The 22,500-nt window shown below is 41.6% G+C and overlaps 1 protein-coding gene across 2 annotated transcripts in view; it reads left to right on the top strand.

Annotated features, from left to right (window-relative positions):
• Nucleotides 1-22,500, top strand: part of nav3 (neuron navigator 3) — a 339,677-nt gene that overhangs the window by 193,695 nt on the left and 123,482 nt on the right. For both annotated transcript variants that reach the window (XM_072453275.1, XM_072453276.1), the window contains exon 11: nucleotides 21,962-22,070. In XM_072453275.1, the coding sequence (XP_072309376.1) occupies nucleotides 21,962-22,070 (109 nt within the window). The remainder of the gene's footprint in view (nucleotides 1-21,961; nucleotides 22,071-22,500) is intronic.

Below are 22,500 nucleotides of genomic sequence, written 5' to 3'. Positions count from 1 at the left end.
CAAATACAGTCAAATAAGTACAAATACAGTCAAATAATTACAAATACAGTCAAATAAGTACAAATACAGTCAAATAATTACAAATACAGTCAAATAAGTACAAAGAAAGAAAAAAGAAAGAAAAAAAAAGAAATCGGACTAAATGGGACTAAAAAATAAAACAAACAACAACAACAAAATGAAATAAATAAATAAACAAACACTTTCCAACTGAAAACAAATTATAAATTGGACTTAATGCGCCAAAAACATTTTTAAATTAAAATGTATTAAAATAGAAAAACTTCAAGAAATTGGACTAAATGGGACTAAAAACTGAATAAAATAAAAAAAACTTTGCAACTGAAAAATAATAATAAATTGGACTAAAGGGGACTTTTGTTTTACACTTTGTGCGTCATATCTTTCTTTTTTCTTTGGATGCCACACCCACTGTACCTACATTATTACTTTCAATTCAGCTTAGTTTTGTTTTATTCTGATCCGGCCCTTTTTGTTTATGCTGTTTCGAGTATTTTTTATTTTATTTCGTCGATTACCAAACTTGCATCATCACAATCTCCACGGCGACCCTTAAAGCAGAGTGACCGGTCAGCACGAGTGCATGTCGCTCAAAGGATGAACAATAAAACCCCTGTCATGGTAATAACGTGTGAGCAGTTCTCATCTTCCGCAGCGTGAGCCATAGACTCTCATATTGAATCGTGAAGTCAAATACACGGCGTAGACTTCCTAACGAATCGTGCGGTGACTTTGCCCGTGCGGTCGGCCCATGGCGAGGTGCAGAAGTGATGGCGACGGCCCCAAGGATGCGGCGCGGCAAATGGAGCGGCGACAACACATCTGTAACACTTAGCGAACGGCGAAGTTTGTGCGTCGGAAGACCTGCCCCTGCACCGAGAAGAAGAACGCTCATTTTCTGTTCCACACTTTGTACAGACGCGCTGGAACGTGTCGCGCACCAAAGCTCGCAGACGGCTCCCGTGTGGTAATTAGGAACTGTAGACGCAATTACAGTAGAGTATAGTAATTACGCACTTTAAAAGGCTCGTAGAATCTTAATGAAAACCTTAGTTATCTCTAAGGTGCACTGTGTACCTTCTGGTGGAGGGTGTGTACCTTCTGGTGGAGGGTGCCCCGCCTGCTCGTCGCCATGGAGAGGTTATTGCTTTGCTTGGAAGGCTCCACAAACTTAAGGCTCATTCATGTTCCATTTACGTACGTAGTCAGACATGCGTTCACCGCGTTCGTGCAGGTTTTCTGTCAAATAACTACCCGGAAGTCAGTTAGAATTTGCCGAAACGGAAGAAAAAATTGTCTTAGATCACGCGAGAGCCAAGAAAACGAGGTGAGAGAAGCCTTTTTGGTTTTGCAGCTTGTTCGACACATTTTAAAACGTTGAGCTTCGTGTGATGGGACGGACAGCATGAGCGCGAATGAGCATAAACCAGCCAATACGCAATGTCGTGGCGATGTTATACAAATGTGGCAAACACCCAGACGTTTTTGACCATTGTCAGAAGCAACACAAAGCTAAGTAGTGGCAGAGAATGGGAGAAAATGTGATGGTGTCCTTAGAGTGGCGCAGTGGTTTAAGGTGTCGCACGTACCGTTTGCACGTCGTGTTTGCTTCCGGGCCTCGACCATTCGCCAAAACGACTCTGTCCCAGGGCTATTCAACTTAATTACCCCAGTCAACACGCCAACAACAAGATTTCGGCTCTTGCAAAATATCCCCAACACCGTTTTAATCGATTGTTGATACACATAACTGCTGATTGATTGGATTTTTGTGAGAAATGACGCACAAAATGGTCTTCCAACATTGATCCATCCAGAACCGAACCAGAATTAAACTAGGATTAGACTAGAACCAAACAGGTCTGATCCAGGACTAATCCAGGAGGGAAAAACAGGTCTAAAGCAGAGGACTAAACCAAGACCAAACCAGGGTTGTGGCCGTAAGTTGAATAGTCCTGCTCTGTTCTGTCTAAAAACACTTTCAGGTAAAAAAAAAAGAAGAAAAAATAAATGAAAGTGTAATAGCATCCAAGAGTGCCTTCAGGTGTTCATGACAAAACTAACTACCTCAGAACCAGCGATTCCAACCGTTCTTCTGTAATAGAAAACAACAGTGGTCATATCATTTGGCGTCCTTGAAAGCCGCAGGCAGGAGTCGACGTGCGGCTGTCGTCGGGCGTTATGAACGACAGGACAAATAAAGCGCGCGGTGATGGATCGAAGTCGAAGGAGCTCCGCGGTCTCGCCGTTGATCCACGATAAGCCATGTCTCGGCTGTTTAGCTCCTCGAGACAAGCCTTTAATTAAGTCGTGGACAGAGAGAAGCGGCGGGGGAGGTGTGGGGGAGGTGTGGGGGAGGCATGGGGGAGGCGGGGGAGGCATGAAGGAGGCGGGGGAGGCATGAGGGAGGCGTGGGGGAAGCATGGGGGAGGCGTGGGGGAGGCGGGGGAGGAGAGGCGGACCTTACGGAGAGGTGCACAGTACGTTAGTTGAAATATTGAAAAAGCTGCTTACTGTTTTCTCAAAAATGACGCCGGGAGTTGCGTTTTGTTGCGTTCGTTCGTGTTTAAAGGCGCCACTTTTCTGGGGGAGACGTTATCCCTTTACCCTAGAATATTCCACGTATGGCATTAAACATGTCTGTCTCCATGGTGACGAGCAAGTAACGTATCCAGGCCAAGTTAAGGGTCAGATCTGCGGCGCTGCAACCCACTCGCAGTAAAAATGACTGTTTTTCCATGTGTTTTTGAGCGATAAAAAACACGCGTTGATTGCCATTCTGTGGAACATTCATAGAAAAAGAAAAGACGTACGTAAGTTTTGTCGTTTTTTTTGTTGTTGTTGATGTTTTTGCGGCATAAAAATGATTTGTAGAGAAATCAGTTGCAGTCGCTCGAAACAAAATCCGTCCGTCTCAAAACGCCGAAGCTCTCGACCAAAGACGAGCGTCCGCACACTCCCGGCACGAGACTGGTTCTTCGCGCTTTTTCAAGTGACCGCAAAGGAATACGACGTGAAGCTGAGGACCTATCACGCCAGGTTAATGCCGCCTCCGTATGCAGGGCCATGTTTGCGTTGATTTGATCCTCGTGCAAACGCTTTCTCTTGTTGATTCTGCCTCTCGTTTTCTAATTGGACGCCATCTATAAACCAACTAGTGATCATATTTTCGCATTATTACTGCTATATCACCTTTGCTTCTGTCACTTTGCAGTTCAGTAAGTTCAGTAAATAAATTATAATATATCTGTTTCATCCATGTCACGTATTTACAATGTTAATTTCATCAAATAAGTTTTAAACATGGTGATTGTTGTATTTGTTTATATGTTGTCTCAAACGCTAATGCTCCTGGATGTGTTTGAAATGCACACTTTTAACACAAATCTTGATTTTAAAACACAAATCTAATCAAAATCCCCAATCTTGATACGTTTGCCAAAGGGTTCCGCCCCCACTTCCCTTCTTATAACTAAATGTTTCCGTTTTATGCATGCTCTTCTCATATAATGACCACAGCGTTGAACCCAGTCAAACATAAAACCTAGAGGTAAATACAGAAAAGGCGTGTTCAGAGAAAGAGAGATGAGGGAGAGAGAGAGAGCGAGTGAGTGAACGCCGGGCTGCAGCCTGAAACGAAACACTCCACCAAAGCTATTCGAGCTGCGAGCGCCGGCCCCTCGCTCGTCTCCCCTCGCTCTCTTCTGCCGTTCGCGGGGAGGACCGAGACCAGCAGCGAGTCCGAGGGGGGGGGGGGGGGGAGTGTGTGGACGGACGGAGGGAGAGCGCCGCCAAGAGAGGTGCTAATTAAAATGGTGGCGACGGGCGTCCGCTAGACAGACGCTTGTCATTCATTACCGGGGAAGATAAAGCGCCGGAGGGGAGGATGGCAACGATGTAGTCGCGGCCGCCGCTTCCACGCCCCTTACTACACCGGAGACGAGAAGACGGAGCGAGCGGAGATGCCACGAAACAGGTGGACGTGTGTTTGAGTGACGAAGGCTTGGGAAAAGGATGGATTCTTTGGCGAAAAACAAATCACGGTCTGTTTCCTGCTGCACCAAGTTTCCCCAAATGTTGGACAGTCGTGGGAAACATGTGGATTCTGTCTCGCAATATCGTCTTTCTTTCGGCGTCGAGGCGTGAAGCGAGGAGTAGATGTCAAGTGTTCGCTCGGTAGGCGATAAGAAGGACCGGCGAAAATGAAACGAGGCGCAGAGTTTTCGGTGTATCAAGGGGGCAGCCCCGCCAGGCGCGCCCCGCAGCCTCCGCCCGACAACCTCAATCTGCGGATCAAGCAGCGATCGCTCAACAGTTTGACCCTGTTCGGCGAAAGGGAGCACACCGCCGCGTTCCCGGACGAGCCGCCAAACCCGAACAGGCACTCGTACTCCTCGCACAACTACGCCAAGCTCCACGGGGCGGTCGAGTCGGGGGCCGGAGGAGGCGGCGGCAGAGGCGGCGGGAGCTTGCAGGGAAGCCCGAGGAAGGAAGCGTCGCACGGGACGAGGACGAGATCGCTGTCCCTTTCGCTCACCAAAGTCTTGTCGCAGTCGGAGCATTCGCTGATCCCGGTTCCCTGGCGGTGTCGGACGCAGCGGGCGTCGTACGGCGGGTACACCAGGAGGATTTCGCGGGAGGGCGTGGAGGAGGAGGAGGACGGGAAGGAAGGGCGTGTGGAAGAGAAGCAGGTGAAGAGGAGGAGCGCGGAGGCGGAGAAAGGAGGAGGAGACGGGGGGTACTGGGCGGCGGAGGAAGTGTCAGAGGGCGGGCCCAGAGAAGGGACGGCCCAGTTGGATAAAGAGGTGATTCTGACGATGCTCGTCGATTTGGAAAAGGCGCTGCAGCCGCAGCCGCGACAACGTAAGTCTGTTGAACGAGAAGACGCACTTTTACGAGGTTTTGATCGTGTTGTAATTGTTTTCCCTTCGCATTTCTCTTTTCCAACTTATATTTAATGAATGATTCATGAATGTTTGCATAGTCTGTATTCTCCTACACTCAAAACACTCTCCCGTTTTCACCCACCCCTGGTACACGCCCATCACTCTGTTCTGATGAGGTTAATTCCTTCAGATGATACAAGTGTATTTATTCCTATGGGGACTTGAACATTATGAATTAGTAACCTCTAATAAAGTTAGTTCAAGGCTGACAAACTTCGCTCAGGATTTAATAAAATATATATATATATAATACTAAATCCACAATTAAAAAAATAAGTTTTTAGTTTTTTTTGAGTCAAATATATGCACTTTATATAGAGTTTACCACATGTTTTTGGGGACCGTCCATCTCATTCTATTGAATTTGATGCAATATATGCTTTATTTTATTCAATATTTTATTAAGATCTAAATCTGTACAACATTAACTCATTTTAATTAGCAATGAGTTAAAATTAGGCTGTGTAGTGGTTCATATTCCCACATGTCTCTGCTGGCCCTCTGTGCTCAGATAATAGCACCACATATGTTAATCATTCATTCATTATCCATTCACTTTTACCAGATCATTACAACAAGTATTTACCTAATTATGTTATAGTCACTTTGATAGTAATAAAAACAGAATATTTAGTTTTGAATAGCGATAGCAACAGCCTTAATTTTCCATCCATCCATGTATTACTAATAAGAAAACAGCTTTCACTTTACCAAATCGAAAGCCTGTATAGTTTGATTAAATAGCTGTCAAACGCACCCGTCGGGAAACACTTAGGGCCTCAGACAGATTCAGAGGCTGACAAAAAGCCCCTTTGTGCTCAGACGCGCTGCTGTGTCACCGTTAAATATCGGCGTGTCTTTTCCCCTTCTGCCGACGCCCGCAGGTGCCACACTCAAACAGACGCTGCGTTTTCTGTGTGTCATGTTCCCACATCTCACTGTCGACGGCGGCGGGAGCAGGTGTCCAGAACCTGCTCCTGTCGTGGGGGGCGACGTGACGGTGCAAGAGGGAGGAGGGTTTGGAGGGATAGTTACGCAGTGATTCAGTGCTTCTGTTTAAAGATGCACTCGTGGTGAAAGAAGAGCCCACCTGCTCGTCTGAAGTGTCCACTGCGCTTTGGTTTGTTTTTTTCAGATGTCTGGGCGTCACACTCCGAGACGTGCAGATCTGAGACGGTTGGACAGCACATGTTCAGCTCGTGTGGTCACGTCGTTGTTAGAGAAGAATAACTACAGCTATGTTTGTTTCGCTCTGAAAAGGTTGTTTATCGAGACGAAAAGGAGAAATACGTCCCGTTCTTGGTTGGGTTCTGATGGTTGGTTAGTTTGATGTTTGATTATTGAGGAAGTGAGGAAGTGAGAGAATAATGTGTGACTGTGTCCACACTAATGTGTACAGTCACATTAGTGTGGACACAGTCAGAGAAGCTTCACTCTGTCACGTCTTAAACGTTCATACTTTATTACACTGACCTGTGTTTTTACCTGTGGCTCCTGATTTGTCCAGGTTTGCTCTGTTTGGATGTTTTCCTCACTGAGCTGTCATCACAGAAGTTTGTTTTCTTGTTGTTAGCGCCACATTAGCACAGCTTTAACGTCTGTGGTAGTGTGATTTGTAGTTTTAGTGATAAAAACGCTGTATATGTATCAGAAATTAATAAATGTAAATTAGAAATATTTTGCGGGCCGGATTAAAACATCTGGGGAGCCGGATGTGGCCCACGGGCCGCATGTTTGACACCCTTAGTCTACAAGGAAGATAATACAAGAATCTCATGCATTATAGAGGTATAAACTGGGGCTTTACATTTTCATACATAATAAGACTGTATTTATTGTTGCGTTCCCAGAAAAGGCTGTTTGTTGAACTCTCTGCTCCGCCACCGTTCTTACTGCGATTTCGTTTTGTCTGCCACTCATCTCTCAGGAGCCTCCTATTGGTCGGTTTCCGTCACGCTCTGGATGACTGAAAAACAAAATTGGGGCTGAAGCTGTCCAAAAACTGTGATTTTAATGTGTTTGTCATATCATCCTCCCATAGAACAATCTGGAGGCTTTGTCTGATGCTGCATTTTGTGGATTCATGGGATTATAACGAGGGAGAGATTTAACCAGGTGAAACAAAGGATTTTAGCCCAGACTGGTTTTATTTATCCTTAGTCTCTGCCAAAAACGATATTATCCTGTTACAGTTGTGTCGATGGGATTGATGGGTGGGCTCAAACTAATTATTGACGACTCGATTTAGACCAGAACCTCTCACCACGAGAACAGTTTCTTCCTTTTGGCCGTTGGACTCGTGAACACGTTATATCACCTGTCACTTCAATAACTCACTTCAACAACACTTGATCTATTTGCACTGTTGTTCTGCCCATTCTCTATATCCTTTAGATTTAACTTGATCTATTTGCACTGCCATGTTTGCACTGGCGTGGCCTGGAAGTGGATAAGATTAATGTCATACTGTGGAATATTCAATGCAAAATCAATAACAGACACTCCACAAGTTAGATCATGAAATAATTTGTTTATTGGGATTATAACAGCAGAAAGAAGGAGATACAGAGGGAGAGAGCTGGAGTTTTTTTATTGGGACTGATCAATTTTTTGGAGTTTTATGAGTGAATTTATGCTATTTTATGATGTTTTACATTTTGGGTTTGAAATATGGTCAGAATTCTTAGTTTTGAGAGCTCTTCCAGCACATGTGCGCCTTCTGCTGCTCTGACAGGGCAAATCGATATGGAAACGTTTGCTCCACAAGATGTAGAAAAATAAATATTTTGCCAACAATATGTGTGTTGAACTGAGTAAAATATGACATTTAAAATGCACCAGAGTAACATAAATGACACGTGATTTATTCTGGTTTTCTTACCCTCCAAACCCTCTAAACATGAGTATTTATCATTTTTCAAAACAACCGTGGAGTAAATGCGGATTCTCCAGACGTCCACGGTCTTTTTCCCAAAGTCCTGATTTTTAAACCATGTTTGTCAAAAGTTTTTGTTTGCCTAGTTCTTTTTCCCTTTGCGGCTATTAAATATTTGTGACATTGATATTTATCAAATATTTACCTCTGTTCTTATAAAACATGGTAAATCTCCTCATTCCTTTAGCAACTAGTTTTCTTTTTGACATTTATGAATACTTCCATGCCAAACAGTAAAAGGTATTGGAAATAAATATTGCTGAATAAATATAAATAATGAGTATTAAGTTGAAAAAAAAGAAAAGAAAAAAAAACATACTTCTGATTTGAACCCTAACCCCCTTATGTATCATTTTTTAAATATTAGTTTTGTCTGTTTTTATTATGTGAAAATAAATAGATACAAATCCCAAAAAATATGTAAAAAAGAAGAAAAAAAGAGAAAAATATTTTAAAAAGACAATTTTTGCAGCCGTTTCATGTTATTGCTCTGTTAAGATGAATATTCCAAGTCACATTTAGCTCTTCGGTCTTATTTTCTGCCATGATGGAGCAGTAATCTGAAGCGCACACACAGAAAGCTTTTGGTGCTCACACCTCCGTCCTCACCTCCTCCTCACCTCCTCCTCTTCCTCCTCCTCCTCCTCCTCCTCCTCCTCCTCCTTTACTCTGTGAATCAGCAGCCAGACCGATCAATACGCAATCATGTCATATTGTTACCGCGCCGACAGCGGGACAAATGTGCGTCTGCTGCAGGTGCGCGACCCTGTGCGTTTGTGAATTTGCATTTTACAGCACGTCTCCGCCCCGTCGCGCTGCGTGCTCCGGTGGTCCGCTTCAGCCCCGGCGAGCGGTGTTTTAACGGGCTTTTAATGTGCAGCAAATCGTTCAGCGAGAGGAGCAGTGGAAGTACTCTGCGGTGTATGTAACACAGCGCTTGTAATTGTGGCTCTGCACTTAGTAAATGCTGTTCTATATGATTTGTAGTTTATCATAATAAGTGTCCATTCTGCTAAAGAAATGTTTGCATTGTTACCACAGAATTGAGTTTGTTATAGTATCTTCATTGGACCGGAATAAAGCACTGAGTTAGGTTTACTTGTTTTTGATATATATTGGATGAATCTTTTTATTTTATTCATTTCATTTATTGTTTTAATTTTATTCATTTAATTTATTTATTGTATTTATTGTGTTTATTGTATTTTATCTATTTTATTCATTTCATTTATTTATTGTATTTATTGTATTTTATTGTATTTTATTTATAAATAAATCTGCCGCTTTTCATCTTGCATTTACTTACACCCACATACAGGAAATGTCCGTAAGTGTCTCTTTAGAGCTGCAACAATTAATCAACTAATCTTGACAAATTCATTTTCAAAAAGTAATTTGTTATTTTGTCTCTGAAACGCATACGAAAAGACCTTTATTATATGAACAACAGGAGCATTACCGTATTATCCGGAGTATAAGTCGCACTGGAGTATATGTCGCACCAGCCAAAAAAAACATATATATAAGTCGCATTGGAGTATGAAATGCGGTTCCAAGTGTGAAAATAACAAATAATATCACATATAAGTCGCTCTGGAGTATAAGTATATAAGTATAAATATAAGTATAAGTCGCACCCCGGCCAAAACTGTGAAAAAAGGTGCGATTTATAGTCTAGAAAATACGGTATTAAGTCAAAATGTCAACTGATCTTCATGATAAACACTAAATGTTCTTTATCTAGAAGCCTTCAGCCTTCTCAATATTTCTACCTTTATTTTGTGGATAAAGTATTTAAAAAGTGAAACAATCGTCAGTTACCGCCCGATGTCTGTAAATAACTGAAATATTGATTCTCAAACCTTGGCATTAACTCATAAAATGCGTGAATTCGGTTTCCTCTTTGATACAAAAGCGTCATTTGTTGCACGATATTTGTCTTCTCAGCTGCTTGGATGATCCGTCTTATTTGTTTTTAAAGTTGTGCTAATCCTGGAGAACGTCTGCTCTTTGCTCGTTCATCGATTGCACTTTTGTGGAGTTTGATGGACCTTTAACAGAAGCGGCCCCCGACAGTCCCATAACGTCCAGTTACTTTTCTCGGCTCGCTTTGTTCCGGTGATCAAATCCAAGCCGGAAAGTCCGCTGGGAAATCTCTGTTGAACAAAGCGCTAGGCAACTGCAGAAGAGCGCGGTCGATGCGGCGTTATATAAACACGTTCTCCGGTACGTTCAGCTCCACAGCAAACCTCAACACGCCACCAATAAAAAGTTACAGCGCAAGAAAGTTTGTTTTTTCTTTTTTTCTGAAATTGATGGACTCTGATACAATTTTACTGATGAAAATGTTCCCTAACAAGTGCTATATGTACACCCCTTTAGAGGCTGAAATGTGTGGTTTTGAGCGAGGACAGTGATGCATTTTAACCAGGAACGCTGTAGTATTTTAATACTACAGTGAATTTTTTAAACATAGTGTAATGTTGAAATTGTGTCCCAAAAAAACTAATTTATCAAAAATCCTACATATGTCCGAAAATGTTACTATCTGCACTACTGTAATTCTAAAAAAAAAAAAAAAACGTACTTAAAAAATCCTTCATACTTTCTAAAATGTTACTATCTGCACTACGGTAATTCTTAAAAAAAAAAAACTTACTTAAATGAATAATGAAAAGACTTAAATGAAATTAATCGCCTGCTCCCAGCTGGCTCTTTTAGCGGTAGCGCTAGCTTCTTTGTTTGGCCTGGTGGGACCGGTAGTCCCATTTTCGTATTTGTTTGGGGCGTAGATAGGAGGTTTTTGTACCTGATTTTTTGCTATAGTTAGAGGTGTCTGCACCGGCTTCGACGGCCCTATACGGGGCTGGCCCGGTGTCACTCCTATGTTTCTGTTTGGCTGGCCCACCAGGTCCATCTTTCTTTTTTTTCAACGTTGGGTGATTTTTGGGGCACGGGGGTTCGAAAGTTGGCATTTATTTTTTAGTGTAAAAACCTAATAAACGTGTATAAACTTGTGTTTGTCTCCGGTGTCCTTTAAATATGTTGCAGCCTCTCTTCAGGGTCATAACAGTTTATAATGTGAACAAATGTTCTCTAGCAAGCATCACACGCCCCTTTAGTGGCAGAAATGTGGTTCTGGGTGAGTAAAGCGGCACTGATGAGGACAAATTTCCCTCTGTGGGTGTAATAAATTTCACCTAAACTTTGAAAATGACATATTTGCCTGATCCTCTGCAAAAGGACTTCTTCTCCCTCAGTGTTTCCCAGATTGTTATGTAGAATTTAATTTCAGTACTTTTAATGAATCCTTTTCTGATTCGATATTGAAAAGTCTCCAGCGTTTTCAAGTTCATAAACCATTCAGCTGTTCCACACTGAATTCTGGTCTCACTACAACTTTGCACGTGTGTTAGCTTGTCTATCCTGTTGTTAGCATGTCTATCGTGTTGTTAGCATGCCTATCATGTTATTAGAATGTCGATCATATTGTTAGCATGTCGATAATGTTGTTAGCATGTCGATAATGTTGTTAGCATGTCGATAATGTTATTAGAATGTCGATCATATTGTTAGCATGTCGATAATGTTGTTAGCATGTCGATAATGTTGTTAGCATGTCGATCATGTTGTTAGAATGTCGATCATATTGTTAGCATGTCGATAATGTTGTTAGCATGTCGATAATGTTGTTAGCATGTCGATCATGTTGTTAGAATGTCGATCATGTTGTTAGCATGTCGATAATGTTGTTAGCATGTCGATAATGTTGTTAGCATGTCGATCATGTTGTTAGAATGTCGATCATGTTGTTAGCATGTCTATCATGTTGTTAGCATGTCTCTCATGTTGTTAGCATGTCTATCATGTTGTTAGCATGTCTATCATGTTGTTAGCATGTCGATAATGTTGTTAGCATGTCGATCATGTTGTTAGAATGTCGATCATGTTGTTAGCATGTCGATCATGTTGTTAGAATGTTGATCATGTTGTTAGCATGTCTATCATGTTGTTAGCATGTCTATCATGTTGTTAGCATGTCGATAATGTTGTTAGCATGTCGATCATGTTGTTAGAATGTCGATCATGTTGTTAGCATGTCTATCCTGTTGTTAGCATGTCTATCGTGTTGTTAGCATGTCTATCCTATTGTTAGCATGTCTATCGTGTTGTTAGCATGTCTATCATGTTGTTAGCATGTCGATAATGTTGTTAGCATGTCGATCATGTTGTTAGAATGTCGATCATGTTGTTAGAATGTCGATCATGTTGTTAGCATGTTTATCCTGTTGTTAGCATGTCTATCGTGTTGTTAGCATGTCTATCATGTTGTTAGCATGTCTATCATGTTGTTAGAATGTCTATCATGTTGTTAGCATGTCGATCATGTTGTTAGCATGTTGATCATGTTGTTAGCATGTCGATCATGTTGTTAGAATGTCGATCATGTTGTTAGCATGTCTATCCTGTGGTTAGCATGTCTTTCATGTTGTTAGCATGTCGATCGAGTTGTTAGAATGTCGATCGAGTTGTTAGCATGTCTTTCATGTTATTAGCATGTCGATCATATTGTTAGCATGTTGATCTAATAATAATCCTTATCTTATTCTGAAAAAACAATACTTATTTAATGGAATAAACTTGCTATATTCATGGGGTTTGACTTCCTGTTACAGCCACCGGTTTGAGGGCTTTTTGACTGTTTAAACGATATGATGTTTTGGATCGTTGACTGTCATTATCCTTCATTACTCTTAACCCCGCCCACGCATAATTACCCCCGCCGCTGTCATAGACCCGCCCACACATAATCATGCCCCCTGCTGCGCCCACACCTCGGCTTATCAATTACCGTGCACGCGCCGCTCTCCGAGGTGAAACGCCGACAAGCGGAAGCAAATCCCTGTTTGTGATTCAGCGCGGGGTCTGAGGAGAGCAGCGCGAGGGGCTGCCAAACCCTGACAGGGACCCCCACAGGCCGGGGGGGGGGCCCTCTCTGCGCTCAGGCGTCGTAAACGAGGGCAGGAGAAGGTCCGCTTGACACGATGCTAATGAGCTTATGTGGCTGTCAAACGCCGTACGCTGCGGCTAGCACCTCCACTTTAATAATTCACCTTAGCTTAGCGAGGATGAAAAGGCTAGCAGGCATTTGAAGAGAGAGGATCTTTAAAGGTGGAAGAAGTACTACACTTTGTTAAGTAAAAGTACAGTTACAGGAGCAAACAAAGTACTGACGTATCACGTTAAAATATCTACTCAAAGCCAACTTTTACCCAACTTTTTTTCTCTCATAAATGAGTAAAACGTGTAAAAATATAAAGTGTGAAAGCAGAAATCTGAACTTTTAATGCTGTTTTTATGTAAGGCTGCCCCAAATAAATTGTCTGTTTCTGTAACCCGACCATTTTTCAAGTGGGTAGGTAGGTAAAAAAAAAAAATAAATAACTTTGAAAGCAAAAAAAAGATCCAAAATTAATTGTGTGTTTGGTGTAACCCTACCATTTTTTTCAAGTGGGTAGGTAGGAAGGTAAATCATTATTATTTTTTTACTTTAAAGCATAAAAAATTCCAAATTTGTGTATAGAATTTAATGATAATTTGCCAATGAAATTAAGTTAATATTATCATTTATCAAAAGAGATGCTACCCTTAATGTACAAAACAAAAAAATGAATAAGTCCACCCAATAAACTATTTTTGTACAGGACAAATGATTTTATTTTTTGGCCATTTTCATGTCGTAGAATCGTCGACGTCTTGGTCATCATATATGACTAGGGATGCGTACCGCTCCGCAGGACCGGATCCGGACTTGTAAAAACGTTTCGTTTCAGGTCCAAAAAAACCGAAACCCCAGTGATTCGGTTCTGGACTCATTAAAAATCTACCATTCACATTCTATATCCTTTACGTTCTAGAATCTAAACCATCTTAAACCTTCCATAGATCGCGAAATTCGCACTAGAAAAGACGTAAACACTGACATCGCTGTCAATGGCCCGGAGCCATCAGCGACGCACGCGTCTTCCCCGCCGCAGAAGTTGAAGCCGGCGCAATGAGTTTAAAGACGCGAGAGACCGAAGTTGTCACTTTATTTCTTGAACAGAGTTGGTTATTGTTGGCCGTAACCATGGCGATGGAACGAGAAAATCAAAAAACACCTCGTCTCCTGAGCCCGCTCTTAGCTCCGCCCCAGAGACCGCACACACTAGAGACTAGAGTCGCTACAATATAAATACAATAACTGTATTATGTTGTGGTGTGATGTAGCATTTATTTAGGTGGGTTAGTGTGCAATATACATATTTATATATCTAAGTAAATACTAAGTCAAAGTAATATTGTTTAATTGCTGGATTCATTAATTGGAGCTTATATTTTGTAATAGTATTTGTATTCTACAGTTGTTAAATATGGTCTTGTGTTTAATGCTGTTAATATGATGTATTGTGTGTAGTGTAAAATATTTTCATATTATATTTTTGATACTGCTAAGTTGACTGATTTATAGTGGTTCTAGTTGACTGTTATGCTAGTTTTTGAAGGTTTTTACCTGACTTTGATGCCAATGGATCTGCAAAATTAAAGAGTGGAAATGTATCTAAATCATTAAACTTCAAGTGTGGGAACAGCCCAGTCAAACCAGTAACACACTTACAAACATAGTATCAGCTGAAACAGCCGCTCCAATACCAATACTCAACATGCTCTTGTTCGGAAGTTGTTCCTCTAGTAAAACACATGAATGTGTGTTAGTTAGCAGCTTGTGATTTGTTAGTTGTAACTTCTGTTAATAAACAGTGAATAAACCAGATAAATTGAGTTTATTTCAATCTGCAGTTAAGCCTTCTGTTTGATAGTCGTCCTTGTTCATGTGTCTTCAACTTAATTGAGCCAAGTAGCTTGTGTTATGCTGTTATAACATTATGCAAATATGGCATGAGTTCAGGTCCGGACTCATTAGGTCCGGACCTGAACCTGAACCTCTGGATTCGAATCCGGACTTGAACCTGAACTTGGGTTTAGGTCTGCATCCCGATATATGACATATTCTGCATATTTCAGCCACTGTCAAATCCCGTTTTTTCTATTCTGCCAGTGACACGCAGTGACCGCCAGGGGTCAGGCTTCAACAGAAAATGACTTGAACGTTCACCGCTTGTGTTAAGTTTCATTTTCATTTCTTTTTCGGCTTTGTAATATTTTTAGCGAGTTCCAGTGATACAAAATTATTCAACACGGCGCTTTTTTGAAAAAACGGTCGGTGAGTCGGCGAAATATAAGAAAAATAAAAGAATTTGGCATAATTTTGACAAAATGCAGATTTTTTTTTTTTGTCAACTATAATTTTGACGGCTCGGTCGGGTTACGGCAAACAGACATATTATTTTGCTCTGCCTTATTAGAATACATTTTGTCTGTTGCAAACTTATTACAAAGACCTTTTTGACTCAGGTTAGAGATGAGAGCTGATTGGCTGAGCAGGAGTGGCCCGCCCTGCTTCACTTCTCAGTTTGAAAAAGTGCTTCCAAAGCCAATGCCAAAAATAACTCATGCGCGTGACGTTTCTAAAGGGTTTGTGAACGCTAGGATCTTTAAATTACCACTAATACTTCCTCCTTTCACGGTTTGCATATTAGAGTACCTCAGCTTTAAGTAAAAGTTAAAGTAAAAGTATTAAACATGGAATTTGAAAAGTGTTTTGAAGAGTTTTGAAAATTGGGACTTGAACTCAAACCCTGGCAGAATTTCACCACCGAAGTGCAAAAAATGATCCCTTAAATTCTACGGAAAGAGCTTTTTTACTTTTCAGGCCGGTTCAAAAAACGTGGAGCAGAAAGTACAGACACCTGCTCTTAAATGTAGTGTAAAGATTAAAATGATCCACTGTCAAAGTCAACTGGGTAAAGAAAGTTCATCTTTGTACAATGTTTTATTAGTTGACAAATCATTTTTATTTAGATTATCAGGATTGATATGTGACAGCAACAAAAAGAAGACGTTATTGAGTGCGATATTGAGATTTGTGACTGTATTGTGACTTTAATCTGCCTTTTTACACACAAATAGACAGTGTCATGTACTTTTATTTTGATGATTTGCTTGACCTCCTGTGCAGTCGTGGTCTTTGGGGTGCCGCTCGGGTCAGATATGTGGAGATTTTAAAATATTCAACGTTTATAGTTCAAATCCTACTCAGAAAAATTTCGTTAGTCGACGCCGTTTTGTGATTTTGCGTCATCTTTGTGCTTATGTAATGACAAATCTGTTGTTGTGTTGCTTTTAATGGTGGTTTAGCAACCAATTGAAAAGGTGCATTTACCGCCACATACTGTAGTTGTGCGTCTTCTGAGAAAGAGTGAGAGAAAGGAGAGGGAAAGAGAGTCGTTCGCTGTAATGACAAATAAGTAGGGAAAAGTTAGTCTTTTTTTTTTTTTTTGGAACGTGTCAAGCCGACTTGGACCCCGACTTGACGTGGACGTAAGGGCGTAAGAGTCCGTCTGACCTCACCTCAGAGCACCTCCTCCTCGCCGCGGGGCGCTGACCTGACGCGGAACTAATGCGAGTGAGAGAGCGCCGTTTGAACGCCAAAAGTGTGCGCGGAAGTGGGAAAGGCACACTTTTTAAAATGGGAAAGTGCATCTGCATCATTCTGAGTGTTTAATGCGTTTGTTCTGGTCATTTTTGTCCTTAATGGCCACTTTCCACTAAAATGTTGCTAAAACTCAAATAGAAATACACCATTAGAAAGTTAAATTTAGAGCTTTTTAGAGGTTTTTTAGTCGATTACAATGAATTATTTAGTAGAAGGAGTGAGTTCAATCTGCCATTATTAACACATAAATATACAGTTTCCTTTGCTTTTCTGTTTTTAACAAGAAAATAGTTTTTCTTGTTATGGAATTTTATATAGAGATACTTTTTAGTTTTTGTTTTTGTCCCAGTGTATTTTAATGTGTTTTAATTTGCAGTTATTTTTTAAAAAAAGCTCAAAATTATTACTTTTTTTTATTTTTAGTATAACTTTATAAGGCAAACACAAATATTTTGCCAGGATCTTCAATCGGACTCCAATGACAAGGCTCGAGTCACATAACCGAGAATACATGTTCTTTATAATCAATGTGATAATTTAACATTACTCGCCAAAAAAACAAGTTAATTTTTCAGTAATTGAGCTTCCAGCCTCGTTCCAGCTCCAGTGTCGAATTATGTAGCCAAAAAGTGTTAGTCCCAGGAGTGTTGCTACGGTAATCTGGCAAAGTTTCATGCTTTTATCATAAAAGTGAACAATTGGGCACTTTTCTGAATAGTTTTTCTTTTCAAAATAGTACCATTTGCATTCACTTGTGACGTGTCTTGCCCGAGGACACGATGGTGCTGTGGATTGAACCACAAACCTTCCCATATTCTAGCTTTATATTTTCTGATTCATAAATTGATTGTTTTTTTTCCTGCTTCTGCTTTATGTATAGTTCATGATATTGCAAAAGGAATATTATCCAGCACAATGATCAATATCACAACATCTGTGGTAGTTTTTTGATGAAAATGCTAAATAGGCTGATTTTGTTGGATTGTTCCTGTTTTTTCCATGTTATGGCCCAAATTAGCCTTGATTAGTCTTGGTTTTGTTGTCAAGTTTTGTTGGTTTGATGGTAGTTTGACCAGCAATCTAAAACATGTCCATTTTAGTCTAATTTAACTGACAGACAAGTGTTGAAATATCACAATAATATCGATATCGGAGCAAAAGTTGTGCAGCTTTAGTTTGAACGTTTTCTCTTTTCCCTCATAAACATATTTAAACATTTGTGGCGGAAACATTCAACATGGACAATATAAACGTTCTAATACATGCATTCTGTGACGTCTTTTTGCTTCATTTCTGTGCAAATGTTGAATACCAATGAGTCTTTCGCACTCATCCCTTGTGGTCATCTTAGAAACGATTGAATTACCGACATATTGCTGCCTCCGGGTTTGCATTACCCACTTTGTATAAATATTGGGTTTTCTTGTATAATACGACGCATTTTCCTGCTGGTTTGGGGTGAATAGAGTCTGGGATGCAAACTCACGCCTCGGGCTCCCTCTCGACGCCGCGTGAAGAGTCCATTGATGAAGAATTGTGCGGGCCCCGAGCTCCTCAGGGCCCTCCGACTGAAATTAGGTCTGGGCCGGAGAAGCCGGAGAGGAGCAGAAACGATTCAATGTTTCACAAAAGTGCACCGAAAACGCATTTTAATCCCAACAAACTTCATTGGTGTGACGCCGTGAACGTGGTATGGTTTTCTATGGAGACTCTGGTTATTGGGCTGTGTCCGAATGTCCACCCTCGTCCCCTGAGCCCTCGTCCCCTGAGCCCTCGTCCCCTGAGCCCTCGTCCCCTGAGCCCACGTCCCCTGAGCCCTCGTCCCCTGAGCCCTCGTCCCCTGAGCCCTCGATCACGCCGCAGTACTGCACTACTCTACGATGCGCTCAATCAAAGAGCGATTCGGACACTGAGCTCGCCGCTTTCACGTGAAGTCTGCAAAACTCAGATAAAAATAGATCTATGTAAGAAATATTGGTCAAATCCGTCCGGCGCGCTCACATTTATGGACAAATAATCCCCAGACAAGTCCTGGAGCTCACGTTCAACAACAAACGGCCTGGATTATTCAACTTTTTGCCTGTGACGGCGGCTCAAGCTAAGCTAAGCTAACTTTGCGGCGTAACGGTTTATTTCGGAGTGTTTTTGTTCATATTCTGGAGTCGACGGTGCGTTTAAACAACTCTTCTGCTTCAGTTTGTTGTGTCTGTTAAGGACCTGTCGCTGTTGTTTTTCCAACTCTCGCAATGCATTGTGGTCATCGCTGGACACTACTTTTCATGGTGCATTGTGGGACATTTTGAGTGCACTAGTTTTTCCCCTGCTGGACATTGGGACGGCACTAAAAATGACATGAGCCCTAAATAGCGCCCTCTGTAGGGAAGATTGTGGACGCAGCTGTGGTTTTCACTCACCAAAACATCCCATAGTTTTTCATAGTTTGCGATGTTTGGAGGCCGAGGCTAACGCTAACGCTAACCTAACGCTAACCAGCCTTTAGAATGCAGGCGTTCCGTTCCAAGCGCTCCGTACCCAGCGTGACGCCTTTTAGCTTGTTATCTCTGTTCATACAAATGACTAATGTAATAATAATCTCCTAAATGCATCGGGCAGCTGTTGGACGTTATAACTAAAAGTAGGGAGCACTTTTGAATCGAACGAACCCAGCTTACCGTGAAATTGCTTTCTCCAAATCTAAAGTTGTCCGGGAGAAAGTTGCTTACCTTTGCTTTTGTAATAATACACACGAGCCAGATTGTTTAAGTCTCGTGTTGAAACGTGACAGTGTCGCATTAATCCGTCTTTTGCACTTTTATTTGGTCAGTGTCCCTTGCAATCATTTATTGGACCAAAGGGAACAACTCGGGGCCAAATCATGTCTACTGGACTAAACTGGTGTAAATTCAATGTATTAAAGGACACATATTATGCTAAATTGTCTGTTTTGAGCTTTTAAGCGCTCAATTCAGGTCACAGTTCTCATCAAAGCCATATCTGGAGTTTTAATTTACATAATTCACTGTCATGGTTACACGTTGTGAATGTTTTGAATTAAGGTCTGTTTGTTCAGCGCGCCCACATGTGGCATATGTTGGTATTGCAGTACTTTGAGTGTTCGGTCGACACAGTCACGACTAAGTACAATTCTGTTTGGTTGTTTTGGCAAAGCTGTAAGTTACTATTTCAGTTTATATATTTTTGTGTAACATGTAAAACGTTTTAAATAAGTAAGTTGGTTTGTGTAATTTGGCCTGTTAAAGTTACAAGACTTTTGAAGAAAAACGTTAACGCATATAGCATTTAAGCTAGCAGACGTTTTACACGCTAACTAGCCACCCAAAGTGTTATCATTTACTTCTTTATGTACATGTAATCAACTTGTCTTAAATATGAATATGTGTTTATGTCTGTTGGTTTACAGCTTTACAAGTTATGCTAAATGGTGATTAAAGACCATCAAACAAACCATGTGTCTCTTTAGCTGGATCGCAGTGAGGACAGAACACTCACGCTTGTTTGATGCATCCTGTTTACAAGGTCGTCTCACGCTGAGCCTCAGAAAAGACTCAAATATGTCACATAACGGCCCATAAATCATGTCCGCCTCACATCACAACTATTTGCATGTCGGGGCAAGAAAGCTTCTGTTTATTTCCCCATGGTACTTCCCTCTGCTGCCTGTAGATGTTCTAACACAACGCACGATGAGGGAACGTCTCACAGATACAAAGTAATGTACGTTTTCAGTTGAGTTCTAAAACATGAGGGGCCAAAGAAAAGTACTGTAATATCTGTACAAATACTGCATGGTGTTTCCTCGTAACCTCCACAAACTCTCCGGTTCCTGGCTGTTCGATAGACTCCCCACTTGGCTGTCCACATTGGGGTGAGTTGATTGGCAGTGAGCCTTTAGTCTTGGGCCTGGGTGGGCCGACTCCGGTCCAAGACTCCAGGGACATGTACGGATCTTCTCCGTCTGCTCAGATTAAGCCCTCGTTTTAGACGTTCACTTTGCCGATATCTGCCGCTCCTACTGAATACTCGATGAAGCGCGTATATGTCTCCCGCTCGCTCGCTCGCGCTTGGAAGCTTTGCAGACGACGTGGTAAAGAGTAAAGCAACTCACGTTTTTGTTGAGTGATTTATAAATGTAACCCATTGATCAGCTGTTGTATTAGTACTTTTCCCCCCATTATGCAGACTTACTGTAGTTGTCCTGGCGTCACCTGTCTGCATGAGGTTTAATTTAAAGCATAGAAAGTAGCGATCCTGCCACAAGAAAAGCTACAGAATGCACCTTTAATGTAACGGCTATGCAAAAGTAAACAGCAGGCAACATAACAGCGTATGAAGACAGGTTTGACTAAAGTGGTAATATTGTAAACATCTGGTAATGTTTTAGTGCTTTGCTTTTATGTTTGTTTTTACTTTATGTGATCAAAGTACAGATATATATTTACTGATGAGGTATCGAAAAGTATCGATTCTCACATTGAGACTTAAAATGTCTCCAAAAAATGCCATTTTTAAAATCAAATATTTGACATTACTAGACTGCCGACCCCGGAAAAGTGGAATAAGATGGCTGCACATTATTAGTTACTTATAGTAAAGTTGTTTCAGTGGATTTTGATGCAAAACTTCTCGGTTGGATCATGCAGTAGTTGCCATAGTATTACCTTGAATTGAAACAAAAAACACTGTTTTTGCCCATTGCTATTTTGCTTTTTTGTACTTTTCAGTTTTGGGTTTAGCCTCTTGGCTAAACATGGCTGGTGAAGACATTTAACTTTTAAGATGATTCGTTGATATTGGAGTTGTTAGTGTTGAGAGGTAACGTTAGTCTGGTGGAGGTTTTCACCGCAGTGACTCTGGTGTGAGTCTCTCTGGTTGATTGTAGCCTTGTGCTAGCTGTAGCCTTGTGCTAGCTGTAGCTTCGTGCTAACTGTAGACTCATTCTAACTGTAGCCTCGTGCTAACTGTAGCCTTGTGCTAGCTGTAGCTTCGTGCTAACTGTAGACTCATTCTAACTGTAGCCACATGATAACTGTAGTCTCGTGCTAACTATAGCCTCATGCTAACTGTAGCCACATGATAACTGCAGCCTCGTGCTAACTGTAGCCTCGTGCTAACTGTAGCCTCGTGTTAACATCAGACCAGGGAGGCGTTGTCAGTCAAAGGAACACTCGGTCACACGTGAGCCTTTGTTCAAGCCAAATTCAAAAAGTCCTAAAATGCGGAACTTGGCTCAATGCTGCCTCTTGATGTTTGCCTTGGAAAGTGAATTGTTTAATGTCACACTGCGAGACATTCTGTAGAAGGTAACACAGTGTTGAGTCATATTATATATTTAAAATACCATGAGGCACTCGCCGTCACGTCCACTTTGCATTAGACGTATTAAAGAAACAAACATCACGTTACATCAAGGTGAAATCTGACCCTTTAATGTTGTGCTTCCAGGAGAGGATCCTGAGGCGCGGAGGATGAGGACGGTGAAGAACATCGCTGACCTCCGACAGAACCTGGAGGAGACGATGTCCAGCCTGAGAGGAACGCAGATCACACACAGGTAGGAACGCTGGGAACAGAAACATCTCGTGAACGCTCGGGACAGAAACATCTCGTGAACGCTCGGGACAGAAACATCTCGTGAGCGCTCGGGACAGAAACATCTCGTGAACGCTCGGGACAGAAACATCTCGTGAATGCTCGGGACAGAAACATCTCGTGAACGCTCGGGAAAGAAACATCTCGTGAACGCTCGGGACAGAAACATCTCGTGAACGCTCGGGACAGAAACATCTCGTGAACGCTCGGGAAAGAAACATCTCGTTAATGCTCGGGACAGAAACATCTCGTGAACGCTCGGGACAGAAACATCTCGTGAACGCTCGGGACAGAAACATCTCGTTAATGCTCGGGACAGAAACATCTCGTGAACGCTCGGGACAGAAACATCTCGTGAAGGACTCGAATCAGGAACCGAGTCAAAAACCTGA

Source organism: Eucyclogobius newberryi, unplaced genomic scaffold (assembly GCF_026437365.1).
Source record: "Eucyclogobius newberryi isolate DKJ021-1_F unplaced genomic scaffold, fEucNew1.0.hap1 SCAF_2, whole genome shotgun sequence".
NCBI lineage: Eukaryota > Metazoa > Chordata > Actinopteri > Gobiiformes > Gobiidae > Eucyclogobius > Eucyclogobius newberryi.
The sequence above is the reverse complement of the archived record's forward strand: the minus strand, read 5'-3'. Positions and strand labels throughout refer to the sequence as shown.